Genomic DNA, 14,772 nt, shown 5'->3' on the forward strand with positions numbered 1-14,772 from the left:
TTTGCACTTCATGGGTGATTTTTTTTCACCTTAGTTGTTTTTTGGTTTTTTTATCATACTCTCCACCATTTCCCATGAGAAAACTGGGACACATGTGGATATAGGGAGACAGCAAACATTATTCAAGAATACACAAGAGGCTGCAGCAGTTTCCTTTTGCCTGATCCTCCTGGGAAGAGCAGTCCTTCACCCCTTTCTCTCCTCCCCTACTGAGATAATTGAATACAAACCACTTTTGCACTTTGGATTCAGTTTGCAACAGCTGATGTAAGCTGAGGACAAAGGGAGAAAGAGAGAGGAGGAGAGAGAAACTGGGACATTTTAAAAGCAGATGGAAAAGGCAGGACATATGATTAATCCAGACTATCCCTGCCAAACTGGGATAGTTGTAAGGTATGTGTTTTAGAACTTTAGAGCACCCGTTTTTGTCTCCGTTACGGGTATGGAAAGAGGACGCTTGTGTGCGCATGTAACCGGCAAAAAACAGATTTTATCGCATGCCAAACATCCTCCAAAAGGCCCCGTTCCGTCCCCCGATACCAAGCCGTCCTGGTTCAGTGCTGAGGCGCGTGAAATGTTCTGGTTGAAAGTCTTCCGACAGAACAAAATCGCGCCTATCAGCACTGAACCGGGATGGCTTGGTGCCTGGGGATGGAACAGGGCCTTTTGGAGGACACTTTGGCATGCGATAAAATCCATTTTTGGCCAGTCACGCGTGCACACGAGCAACCTCTTTCCGTACCCGTAATGCAGACAAAAACAGGTGTGATAAAGTTCTTAGAATGTGACTGGGAGCTTGGAAGGGTCAGGGAGTACATGACTGCAAACAAGAAGAGGAAGAGGAGGTAGTAGTAGTAGTAGTTGAGCCAGCATCTTCTTCACCCTTGCTGTAAAGTAGCTAATGCAGCCAGGGACGTAGTCAAGGGGGGGTGTCCATGGGGTCTGCCCCCCTTCCGTTAGATACAATGAATGGTGCGTGCCGCTGCACCGCCGCACCCAAGCCCCATTATAATGGTGGCACTTAGTCTGGACCCCCCCCCCCTTTCCCAAAATTCTGGCTACGTCCCTGATGCAGCCCACCAGTTTTGCAGTGCAATCTGCCCAGTGCTTGATAAACTGCTGCCTTTTCTTTCAGTGAAGAAGGCAGTAAAATCAAGACGTATAACAGTGCCCAAGTGGTGGCTGGGTTGTGTTCAATCTATGGAACAAAGCCATACAGATAGCTGTGGCCTGAGTGTCTGCTAATTCCACTTTTGAACCCGGGAGGAAATCATTTGAGGTCAGGGGATTCGGGGGGGGGGGGGGTACTTTTTCCATGCTCCAGTACTTTGTACAGTACTCAGGACATATAGTGTTGAGTTTGTTTACTTAAAGAAGAACAAGACTGCCACAAAAGAGACCGCAATATAATGAATTTAACGGTACATAATGAAAAGAATGCAAAAATAAAATCCTTTCCCCATAAAATTAGAACCAGCAATACGTGCTTGTGTGCTACTGTAGGCAGAGTCTGAAGAACAGAAGAGCAAGAGAGAGCAGCTTCCTTTATATAAGTACAGCATTCAGGCAGCTATACTGCTATTAAGATATCATGTCATAACTTCATTTGAGCAGGATTTGGTAGCTGTCCCATCTGTCCCCTTAAGCCTGGGTGAGGCAAACAAGACCTGATGCCAACATTCATCTCATGAGGTTATGAAGTTTTCAGGCCGTGATGACACTGAACATCATAGCTCTTGTGGGATGATTTTCCCATTTTGAGAAATCACTCCGGAGACCAGTGAGTAATCAGTAAATGTGAAGAGTCACATATCAATGAAGTGCAAATGGTTTACTTGGTCTGCCAAAGAACGCATGGTCACATTGGCATGGCTTATCTGAAATACTTGACATGTATAGACCGGGCTTAATGAGGTGGTTACTCTAATCGCCAGCTGGCCCCAGAGCCAAGTTAAAAATAACACATACGTAGGTGACCTCTCTGTGCCTCTGTCTTTCATCTCATGTCTCTCAAGGCTTCTCAGTCTCCCATCTCAAGTCAGAAAAAAGAAAGTCCTCCACCACATGTCCTGATAGTACTGTCTGCTAATCAGACCAGACAAGGATTAAAAACAGCCGCTCCGGCTGTGTCCACACTGAAGAAATAATCCAGTTTGACACCACTTTAACTGCCATGGCTCATTGAAATGGCATTCTGAGAATTATAGTTCTGTGAGCTATTTGGCCTTCTCTGTCAGAGAGCTCTGGTGCCACAACAAACTACAATTCCCAGAATTCCATAGCATTGAGCTTTGGCAGTTAAAGTGGTGTCAAACTGGATTACTTCTACAGTGCACATCCAGCCTCTGTTTTTTTTTATGGCAAACCTGATTTCTGCAAATTATTACACACTATAGTCTCCTGCAGTAAGTATGAACGAGGCCCATCTTCTGTGTAGTTGTGGGTGATGCAAAGAGGGGCAGAGAGCAGAGCAAGGGCTGTTGGCTAGAGACAGCATGTCTTCTAGACATTGAAGCGAATTTGATTTTGCAGTTTCTGTAAGGGGGAAGAGTGGATTCACCTGCCCTGGATGCCAGGAGCTGTGCTTTTTTGGTTAGGGTTGCCATTCTCCTTGCACTTCCTACCCTTGAGTATCATTGAGTGATTGAACACAGGCTTAAATTACATTATTAATCTCAACTAGAGTAGACATATTGAATCAAGCTAGCACATATGCAAATCCCATTAACTGAATAGGTCTATGTTAGTTGGAAATGCTTGTTGAATTAAAGGTATAGTCTAAGACTGCTGCTACACTGCAGAATTAATGCAGTTTGACACTTCTTCAACTTTCATGGTTCCATCCAATGGAATCTTAAGATTTGCCATTTGTTGTGGCACTTGAGCTCCCTGAGAGAAAAGACTAAACGCCTCATAAAGCTACAAATCCCAGAATTCCATAGCACGGAGACATGGCAGTTAAAGCATTGTCAAACTGCATTAATTCTGCAGTGTAGATGCAGCCTCTCCTGGCATTCCTGAATACCAGACCAAGACCTGCTTCAGTGTTGAGAGTTTGCGTAAATAATTGACTTGCATCAAATGCAATTTGCTGCCAAGAGTCTTGTGCCACTCTAATTGTATCACCACTGCAGCCTCTTCCTTCTCCCCCTTGTCATCATCGCTGTTGCTATTGCAAATCATTTCAAATTTTGTTTTGTTGCTGTGTCGCTAGTGCTGCCCTTGACTATACCCACTTGAAATTGCGTAGCACCTCTTCAAATTATGTTCAGATTGATTCTTAAGGTTTCTTTTTTTAAGAATTACCTTGTAAAATGGGAATTGATTTGAATTTCTGGGCAAAGCAAGAATTGTATTTTAAGTGTACAGTCTATTCACCGTCTTTATTTTTCTGATAAGATGTGGGTTCCAAGTAGAGGTTAATTTTTATTAACTGCCTCCTGGTATTAGGTGCAAACAGTTAAATCAGTGATCACAGAAGACTGAAAACTCACATAAAGCTCAATGCAAATGAGCTTCTAATTTTTAAGTACTGGTTAATATTTACTCAGTCCAGCAGCACACAAAGGTCATTTTGTATGAAGTAATAGTAACTATAAGAAAAGAATTATATTTAAGACAACTAGGAAATGTTTGACCTTTCTGAGCATTACTGCCAAAAGTGTCAAAAAACTTAATCTCCTTCCAATATAATGTTTAAGCCATGGGAAATCTGATTTTGGGGAAAGTGAAAAGACTTTTCTTTAAGTCTCTATGGCAGATGAATAGCAGCCCTAAATAGAGTACCCTTGGCCAAGGGTCAAACTAGAAAGTGAAAGAGTATTAGGCTTGAATTTTGAAGCCCGACAATGAAGAGAAGCATGGAATTATATCTGCCTGGGTACAGTTTAGTTCCTACAGAGAATCAGTAATATTTGTAAGTGGTCACAAAGAAGATAAGAAACCAATAAGCTACAAACTCAAAGTACTCAAAATTGAATAGGTGTGAACCAGGACAAGAGAAAGATGGTGTATATAATGGCCTGTGTATATAATAAGCTGCTGCTATTGCTGCCTTCATATCTGTGCCTGACTTGGGATGCAAGGAAGTCCTAGAAGGAGCCATCTTGTTGGACACAATCAAAGTCCCTTTTAACATTCCTGCCCCATTTGTTGGGTCAGATATTGGTGGGGGAAATCTGGAAGGATTTTCATAAAACTTGTGGTGGTATACTCTTAACATTACCATTAGTTAGAAAGCAACAACAGTTGCACCACCAACAACAAAAAATAAAAGTAACTCATCCCAGTTAACTATTGAGCAAAACAGCACAGTTATTATTATTATTATTATTATTATTAACCTTTATTTATAAAGCGCTGTAAATTTACACAGCGCTGTACATACAGTCTTTTTAATTAGACGGTTCCAGAGAAGGGAGTAGTAGTGGTGGGGAAAGGGATGAGGTCCAGCAGTTCCTCTTTACCTCCAAGGCCTGGACCAAGGCAGATGGACTGGAGGGAGGGCTTGGCTTCATAATGGATGGTTAATCTTCATCCAGGGAGGCAATCGACAATTATGCAAGGCCTGGGAACACTTCTCATGTTTATGTTGCTCATTTCCTCATGTCATTTCCCTCCCATTCAGCACTCATTCCAGACCTTGTGCCATTTACAAGTTCTTTTTTGATTATTTGTAATAAACTTGCAATATGTTCTTAACCCAACTCTGAATATGAATGGGTATATTCTCTCTCTGCCTCTCTCTCTCTCCTGTGTGTACAGAAGATTCAATGATCCTGGAAAGGGTTGTGACATTTCCAAGCTTTCAGAGAAGCATTTTCTTTACTACAGAGCCAGTCCACATTGACCCTTCTGAGGCTATCTATCTAACATTTTAATGCTGTAGCAGAATAACACAGACATAACACTATGTACCTAGGGAGCATCTCATTGTGTTAATAGCACCAGGCTGTCAAACTGGTTTCTTTTAGATATATTCTAAGGTGGAGGTCCTGCTTCTTATGTGATCATAATTGTCTCATTGGTTTTAAAATTGTCCAGCTACGAAGGATGTTTCTACAAAGTTGCAGAAATTGCATTTTGTGTTATACAGAGGGTTTTTTTTTTAAATGTTCCATTAGGAACAGAAATAGCAGCAGCAGCAACAACAACAGTATTTGGTCTGCTTTTGTCCCCTAAATAGAACTAAAGAGTTGTATGTGCAAAATTGTTGTTGTTGTTGAGGCAGGGAACAAAAGCAGATTAACAAATATATGACATCAGCTAAAAATACACATGGATTTAAAAGAACAAATAAGACACATACATATTAAAACAATACACAGTTTAATATTCATCATTTAAAATTAACAATTTAAAAATCATCTGGACAGGCCTGCTAGAAGAGACTGGTATTTAATGCTGTTTTACATTGGACAGCATATTCAGCTGTCAAATTTCTTCTGGCAGGTGGTCGTTCCACAGTTTAGGGGCAGCTAAAAAAATGTACTCTGGCTGATAGTTGCCAACCTATAGTAAATGTCGCCCAGAGGACCTGAATGCAGAGGACAGATTATACAGGAGGAGGCCATCCTGTAAGTAACTTTGACCCAAACCATGTAGGGCTTTAAAAATAATAACCAACACTTTGTGAAATGGAAAAACAAAAGTATAAAGTTCCCATTTTGGATAACAATAATGGTTCATATGTACTCTCAATAGTCTTTGTCAGTCACTGCACCAAATGCATACATTTGGAAAGTTGCCAACAGGGCCTGTCCATTTTAATATCTATAACTAGCTTTTAAAATGATAAAACTGTTGCATATTTAGACTCAGACATCAGGTGTCATATGATAAAACTAGGTGAGACAACATGCTACCTGTGGTGTAATTTGCCATTACTTCTCCTGTGCCTCATCCTCCATCCAGTTCAATTTGCTATTCCCTCTCCACCCAGTTAAATTTGAATTTACCTTAATTCCAGGGTTCCACTTTACTCCCTCCATGGTAATGTCAATGCATTCGTGGTAAAGGTTGGAAGCCTAGAAAGGCAGTCTGTCTGGAATCATGCCCATCAAAATTCACAGAGATGCCATGCATCACGTTACCTATTAGGTTTCTGCCAGCTATCTGGATATGGAGCGCTGAGGTTTAAAAAGAGAGTGATAGAATTAAACTATGTGCCATCTGTTTTGGCTAAGCAATGAAGATTTATGCTTTGGGATCCAGTGCCATGTAGAGTGGGTAGACTGAACATGGATTTGGGAGGTCAAGATTAAAATTTTCCCACTCAGTCAAAGTCCACATAGGTACTATGAAAATGTAATGTGTCTCAGTTTTCTGTTATCCTGTAAACAATGGAAGTGGTCTTCTGTAAATGCACAACTGGTTGCAAAACAACTGTACCCAACAAGTGATTCTTAATGCTCTTGGCTCATCCAGCAAGTGGAGTACCACAGCATTATGTCCTTTGTCCTGCCGCAGAGCTATGCCCTTGGTCCTATGCTGTTCAACATTTCAGTAAATGATTTGGATGAAGGAGCTGAAGAGAATGTATATCAGATTTACAGATGACACAAAGCTGCAAGTGATAGCTTCCTAAATGTTAAACATTGTTTGTCAGTGGAACAAGCTACCTTGAGAAGTGGTGGGCTTTCCTTTGCTGGACACATTTTATTAGCACTGTCAGGGAAGCTGTAGTCGCCTCCTGTGTTTCATATCCTACACACCGACCAAGGGATCAGACTAGATCACCTCCAGGATCAAGATCAGCGAAGCTGACATCTTAATGGCTTTTGTTCCCCAAGAATAAAATAAATTAGGTGTATTTCTTGTTATTGAAGTCGCACAGGTTTCAAAATGTTTAACTGCATGCTGGATTGCAGCCCAAAGGTCTGTGTAAAAGACAAAGTTATTATAGTGTGTGTTGCTTAGAATGAAGAGCAGGGACTTAGATATTATGAGTAAAAAATCTTGAATGAGGATGGCTCCATATTTACTTAAATGAAGTTTTGCTAGTTGTTGAAGATTTAGGTATAAGCCCAGGCAAAATTATCCTATTGCTTGCAAGTTTGTGGCTTGATTACTTGAACCATAGCCCTCTCTTGATTCCCAAAATGAACTGCAAGCACAAATCTGGATATCAGCATCTATATTAAGTACTGTATCTAATTCATACTCTGAACTAGAATAACTTCCCCAAATAGTAAATCAACACTTGCGTAAATTCAGTTGTTTAAATGAGTTTTGTTAAGTTTTGTTTTGTTAAATTAGTTTTGTTAAGGCTAGTAGTTCGATTTAGGCCTATAGTTGTGGATTACTTAACTACAGTCAATGTGCAGCAATATTGCAAAACCTGAAAAAGTTCCTTTGTTGGACTACAACTCCTAGAATCCACTGGCCATGCTGATGGGAATTCTGGGATGTAATCCAAAGAGTAACCTTTCTAAAATCTGCCTTATTTTAGTCTGTCAAACTGGATTTGGAGGCTCTTTGGAAATCCAGTGCTGTTGGAATGTCACAAAATTCTCTGAGCAAATCATTCTGTATTAAAAACAAGTGCAAAGAGAAATAATGGAAGTTACAGTAGACTAGCTCTAAAAAGAAAGAACAAAAGTGAAGGAAGGCAAAATAGTGGCAGATGGTAAGGAGGCTGAAATGCTAAACAGTGTTTACTCCAGGCTTCAGTAAAAGAAGAAGGCTAACAAGATATTTACTGCAATCCTAGCTAACAAAGCTAGAAAGTCATCAGAAGTCAGAACTGGAGAGCAATAAGTTATGGACAGTGCCGATCACTTGAATGTACTTAACAGAGCCAAATATGGTTTAAAAGAACTGGTACAACAAAGATAAAAAGAGGCAATGCACACACACACACACACATTTGTTTTTAATTTAAAAAAAAAAGCCTTCCAGGGACAGTGAGATTATATTCTTTATCATATATATACACACACACACACACACACACACACACGCTTTGTTTTTTTTAAAAAATGGGATTATGCATAGTCTAATGCCGTCAATGATCAACCAGCATTAGGAACAGTGTGGGCAGGGAGACACCAGAGAGAATAGTGGCATTAGCTTCAAACAGTGGCACTGGTTTTTTTGCTTCTGAGAGAGGGCAACCTGTTCTAATTACTGTTAGTTTTCACAATGAGATGCAAGCTCACGCAAAGAGAGGCAAACAAAGTGACTTCTTCCTACTAATCTAATTAAGCAAAGGTGAATGAGCTTTTGCTTCCTTACTGCAGCGAGTTGTTGCCAGAGTTTATCCCAGACACTGTATAGCCAGTACAGTCATCCTGTTTGTTTAGTGTTGGAAAAGAGAGAGAAATTCCTTTGTGGACTTTACACAGCATTAATTGGAGTGGTTTTGTTCCAGCTAGCCTGAAAGAGACTGCAGCAAGTGTTGTTTTAGAAGACATCCTTGAGATTATAGAATGATACAGTTGGAGGAGACCCCCAAGGGACATCCAGTCCAACCCCATGCCATACAGGAATACACCATCAAAGCACCCCCAGCAGATGGCCATCCAGCCTCTGTTTAAAAACCTCTAAAGAAGGAGGTTAAGCAACATATTCCACTGTTGAACAGCTCTTACTGTCAGGAAGTTCTTCCTAATATTTAAGTGGAATCTCCTTTTCTATAGTTTGAATCCGATAGATTACAGAAATACAGTCTTTTTAAAAGGCCTCTCTTTTCTAGCTAAGGTTGTCATATGGACTGCAGTTGAACAATTCCAGAAACTCCTGAATGATACGGATTATGTAGTCCAATATTTATCTGATTTCTGGATATCATTCATTCCTGAGGCTGCTTTGGTTGCCTTAGCTGATAGGCTTTTTTATCAGACACATGCCATTTCTATCTGAGGCTTCTTTTGGATCATTCAACCAATTTTTATACTACAGTATTGGCTGTGGTATCATTTGGGTTCACCTATCTGGGATGAGACTCAGAAACTGCTTCCACACTGCAGAAATAAAGTGGTTTGACATCACTTTAACTTCCGGGAGCTGTAGTTTGTTCTGGCACCATAGCTCTCTGACCAGGAAGAGTAAACATCTCACAAAGCTACAGGTTGCCCAGGCAGTAAGTATCAGTATGCTAAAGATGCCCAGTTCTTTTTGCCAATGGTTTCCTTGAACAGGTGAGGTGAGACCTAATAATGCAAAAACTGAGTTTAAAAATAATTGCTTGTTAGTAGATGGTATCAGAAGTTAAATTTTGGGACTTTGATGCCACATTACATAATTGTAGCTCTTTGTTTCCACTTCAATGGCCATGGACTCCTGGGATTTGTAGTTTCGTTGGGTATTTAGAATTCTCTACTAGAGCGATCTAGTGTCTCTCCGAATTAAATTAGATCCTCAGTGGTCATTATTTTTGTTTTCTTTGTGTTCAGCAGTAAGCTGCACTTTCTTCTCTGATCTTCCTTAGTAGTTGTTCCAGGTCTGTGATGCTTTCTGCTAATTGTATGGTGTCATCTGCATACCTTAGATTGTTCATATTCCTTCCTCCTATCTTCACTCCACCTTCTTCTGAGTTTAAACCTGCTATCCATATTATATTTTCTTTGTACACATCAAACAAATAGGGTGACAGTATTCAGCCTTGTCTGACCCCTTTGCCAATTGGGAACCATTCTGTTTCTCCGTGTTCTGTTCTGACAGAAGCCTCTTGTCCTAAATACAGATTTTTCATCAAGACTATCAGATGCAGTAGCACTCCCATGTCCTTAAGAGCCACCCATAGCGTTTCATCATATATACAATCAAATGCTTTGCTATAGTCTATAAAGCGTATACTGATTTTCTTTTCTGGAATTCCTTGGTATGCTCAATTTGCCATTTTATGTTTGTGATATGGTTCCTAGTGCCTCTACCTTTCCTGAACCTCTCTTGCACCTCTGGGATTTCTCTCTCCATGTATGATTGGAGTCTATGCTGCAGAAATTTGAGCATAATTTTACTTATGTGGAAAATTAATGCTATGGTCCAAAAGTTGCTGCAGTATTTTGTGTCTTCTTTTTTATGGATGAGGATGTATATTGATCACTTCCAGTCTGCTAGCTACCATTTTGTTTTCTGTAATTGTTGACATATATTAGTTAACGCTAGAGTTGATTCTGCCTGTGTAGCTTATAGCAATTCAATTGGAATATCATCAGTTTATGGTGATTTATTTTTCCCCCGTTTCTCTTATTGCAGCCTCTGCTTTGCTTTTGAGAATTTGGGGTTCATCTTTGTATATGCTCTTTGTTCCATGTGCCATTTATTTTTTCATCTCTTTTATATAGCTTTTGCAGCCAACGACTTTTTATTTCTTCATGAGCTTATAGTATGTTCTATCTAGTGGGCTGCCAAACCTCAAATGTTCTATCATTGAAATTCCTAGCAGGCTACCTCTGAGCAAGAGTTACCACCATTCATACAGGAGAAATTGTGAGGCATGACATATATCACCCGCACCCCTTCCTAATCTCTTTATGCTGTTTCCTTGAGGAATATTACCTCAACTTGGTTGAAAATGCTGCAAGATTAAACGCCCCCAACCTTCTTGAGAGAAAAGCAGCCTCTAGAAATCCAAGCTTTGCCACCCACTGCCATATGTCTAAGGCTTTCCATCTCCTGTTGTTGTTGTTGTTGTTGTTGTTGTTGTTGTTGTTGTTGGGGGTTTATCCTCCACACAAACAACAGCAACATCAGTACCATTTTTATACCACACATTGATAAGTATTTGAGTTGTGTACGAGTTTGTGTGTGTATAAACTGAAAGCAATGTTTTAACTGGAATGGTAATTGATCAAAAATGGCAAATAAAACTCATAATAATTTTCTCATTTGCCTATTTATTTATAGATATGCTGACATTCTCCTCTTTCCTACAGGTTAATTTCCAATTTAATAGTTGGAGAAATAATTAAACTTAAGATTTCACAAGGTTTAGTGGCACACCCGCAGGTGCTTTTCCTTAAAGACTGAGAAAGAGTCTTTTAAAATCCTGTGCTACTTTTCTCTCTCTCCCAGCTTGTTAAATGAAGGGAGAGCTTTCTAAAAAGGCAGCCAACAATCTTCTTTCTGTCTGAGCCCAATATATTAGTAGGATTTTTTTTACTTCGTTTTTAATCAGTTGAAGCTCAGGAGATGGAGAGGTAAAGGTCCTGAAAAGGAAGAATTCCAAGTGATTTTTGATTACATTTGATTGATTGTGGCTACAGATTATAGCCGCATAACTGCTGAACATGTCTAACATGGTCAAATTCTTTAACCGCCACCTAGTGAGCTAGAATTATGCATGTTTACAGCTTTAGGCATAATTCTAATTTTCACTCTTTGCAAGTGTTTCATCTTTTGTGTTTAACTGCCTTCATTCTTTCTGTTGAGGCCATTCTCTCTTTCTTTAAGCAAGAACAGTTAGCTAAGGAAGGAATTCTAACTAATAGTGGATGTTCGTTCACAGTTGCCTACAGATTACAGGAGCTTGGTTGGCAACTTTGAAGCCCTTAGAGAACATTGTTGTTTTTGGAGTATCAATTCATTGTCCTAGTGATGAAACCGTGTCTCTGCTTAATCACGTTTCCTCATTTGTACAAACCTTCCACTTTTTCCCTCTCTTCCCCTTCTGCCAGCACATTCTCCAAATGCTAAGTCTTTTTGCTCAGAGGCAGTCTGTGATATTTAGGAGAATAAACAGTTACAAAAATAAATCATTGCAGGAATTTTTCATTTTATAACATGCAATGTTCTCTCTGTTGTGCTTTTGCTTTCTGTTCAGCCTTGATGGATGATGGATGTTTTCAGCTATTTAAATGTCCTTTGTACTATAAAGTTTATTTTATTTATGCAAAGAGATGGAGATATGCCATCTGCATTTGATTATTAGCTCCTGGAGTTTGACTTCTAGCAAAACCTAGAAGAACACATTTGTTTTGCCAAGTGAACAAACCCCGTGGCTTTATCAAAACCACTGCTATTATTCAGGCATTCACCTTAGATGTTCTATAAACATAAACTTTTTTGACATTTAAAATGCTACCCGAATAGCTGTTTATTTGAAACCAAGCAGCCAGTCTTAAATTTCAAGGTTAACCGAGGAAACTGGGATGATTACAGTAGGTCTCCTAAGTGTAAGGTGTGCAAATTCAGCATAAATTTACCATCCATTTTTAGTGTGAAATATTTCTGTCCAAGATTGTAGAACAAGAAGTGCTATCTTTAGAATATTATATTTTCCCCTGTCAGAGCATGTCTATACAGACAGAGATTTCTTTCTTTCTTTTCTTTCTTTCTTTCTTTCTTTCTTTCTTTCTAAGAATGTATTGCTCTCATCTGAACTGTACCTGTCTTTTGGGGGACAGAAAAGAGAATACATTCAGATGCTGTTAATGAAAGTTGAAGGTGGGGTTGCTTTAAATGTCATACTGTCTCATGTAATAGAAAGGAGAAGAAAGATTTGTAGAGTCCCTGAGAATCCAGTTGTGTTAAGTATGACTCTTGCAATGTGTTCCTTTGCAGTATGCCGCTGAGTTGCTGGCAGTGGTCCGCCTACCCTTCATCCATCCCAGTTATCTCCTAAACGTTGTTGACAATGAAGAGTTGATAAAGTCTTCAGAGGCCTGCCGGGATCTGGTGAATGAAGCAAAGCGTTATCACATGCTGCCACATGCCCGACAAGAGATGCAGACTCCTAGAACCCGTCCCAGGCTATCAGCAGGTAAAGCACAGCAAGGCTTCAAAGCTCAAACTAGGAGATTTGTCATTTTTTGCAGCTATTGATGGGACAGGTTTCAGGTTGTTTACAGGTGGCTTATGAATAGATTCTTAGATGACTTCCTTTTTTCTCTCTCTGTGCCACTTCCAAGATACAGTCAGAATAGCAGATTGGGCAATCAGGTACCCTGCAGTTCTCTTTCAGGCTCTGACACTGATTTCTCTCTTCCCCCCCCCCCCCCACTCCCCAGGTAGAGCGAGAGAGCATTCATCACCACAAATCAAGTGATAAGATCCCACCAGCTGGTTTTCTGTCACAAACTGGGCATCTTTTCATAGTAATTCAGTACAATTAGGGTATGAGAGCTCTATGTGTGCATTGCTTACATGTAAACTGTAGGGGAATTTTCTTCCTAAGTAACTCCAGGAGAACTTAGAAAAGCAGGCTTGATGAATCAAGGATCCAACTTTATTGAAAGAAATGCATTTTGTCCCACAGCCTGAATCTGAACAGAATGGGGGACCTGAGTTTGGTATTTGTAGAGTCTGATACAGAACTTGTCAGGTTACATTGCACATGTACCACAGTGACATTCCATTCAACTAACATTCCTGACCAGATAGTACTGTACATTATCTTCCCAGACTAGGCTTTAAAACTGGCCTTCCAACACACTAATCCCAGACTCCTTGCTATCGGAAGGCCTTAACCCTTAAGTGCCAGGGAGGAAAACAAAAGCTGGTATAACACATAAATTTGTTAGTATTGAACTGCTCTGAAAATCCCTACATCATAGAATACATTTTGGATTGTAGGCCATGTAACTTGTATATAACATAACTTTATTATGATGTAACAACTTCTAAGAATCAACAAATCAAGAAAAGTGAATTAATCTATATATGACAGCAACACTTTTATAAGGCTAGCCCTACTTGTGGGCACAATAAGCTACGGTAGTTGCCTCAGGTAATAAATGCTGGATGATGATAGCAGTCTACACCCATTACACCTTGGCCATTCCCTGGTGGTTACTGGCCTGGTTGATGGTTCACCACCCTGATTGTTACTGGCTTGTCTCATCTTAATCGCACACAACAATGTTGGAAAATGCCTCTGTCCAAGCAAATAGGCAGAAGGCAGCTAGACCAGATGGCACACTTCAACTGGCATCACATGTACATTCTTCTGCTTCCAAGATGCATCCTGGTGCTGCAGTTCTTTCACTGAAGAATTTGTTGGCATAGATAGTGACACTAGAGCATGGAACAAAAGCTAGTGAGGTGTTTGAAGACAAGCCTGTAAACAGAATGTAGCTTGTCCTATGCCCACTGGGCTAGCCTGCTAAGTTAAGTATGATGGAGAACACCTTTACATTATTAATGTTAAATGGCAATTCCGAGGTCAGTGCACCCAGCTTCTTAATATCCTTTGGCTCAGAGTACAGAGGGTCATGTTCTGTGTGCCCTTTTTTTGGAGGGGGGGATCACATTTTTTCAGCAAGCTTTAAAGATGTGTTTGTGATTGCTGCTTTTCTTGCCCTGTTTTTTTAATATTCTGCTTTACAGTTATTGGAATGTTTATATAATCTTGAAATATTATTTTAATTTCTGTTCTTATCTCTTTACTGCCTTGAATATATATTTTTATAGAAAGGCAGGATAGAAATACTGAAAATAAATAAAGAAAGAATAGCTTAAATTAACATGCCATACTTACCGCCTGGGGAATATGAAGGCATACAAGTCAATTTTTACCACAGAAATACTGAAACTTTTCTCTGCACCTATTACATTAGAAGATAGCATGAATTCCTGTATCAAATTTAGGTATATTTACGTATATGTGGAAGAAATAGAGAAAGCCTTTCCAAGTTGTTTCATCCTAGCTAGCAAAATCAAAAAGCCAAGAAATTGCTACTGATGCACGTACTATATAAAATTATATGTCAAGTTGCGTCCTTTTCAGTTTGTGGAAACAGTATCTAATCAGGGAAAATTTCAAAAAGATGAAATACATAGGATTTTCAATAACAACCCACGCTTCAACTCTTTAGCTGGGGTGACTAA

The 14,772-nt window shown here is 39.7% G+C and overlaps 1 protein-coding gene across 3 annotated transcripts in view; it reads left to right on the plus strand.

Annotated features, from left to right (window-relative positions):
* Nucleotides 1–14,772, plus strand: part of KLHL29 (kelch like family member 29) — a 477,994-nt gene that overhangs the window by 411,178 nt on the left and 52,044 nt on the right. For all 3 annotated transcript variants that reach the window (XM_089477918.1, XM_089477917.1, XM_089477919.1), the window contains one exon: nucleotides 12,508–12,706. In XM_089477918.1, coding sequence (XP_089334044.1) covers nucleotides 12,508–12,706 — 199 coding nt within the window. The remainder of the gene's footprint in view (nucleotides 1–12,507; nucleotides 12,707–14,772) is intronic.

The sequence above is a fragment of the Sceloporus occidentalis genome, unplaced genomic scaffold (assembly GCF_023333645.1).
Source record: "Sceloporus occidentalis isolate IW3139 unplaced genomic scaffold, rSceOcc1.0.p SCAF_12, whole genome shotgun sequence".
NCBI classification, from domain to species: Eukaryota; Metazoa; Chordata; class Lepidosauria; order Squamata; family Phrynosomatidae; genus Sceloporus; species Sceloporus occidentalis.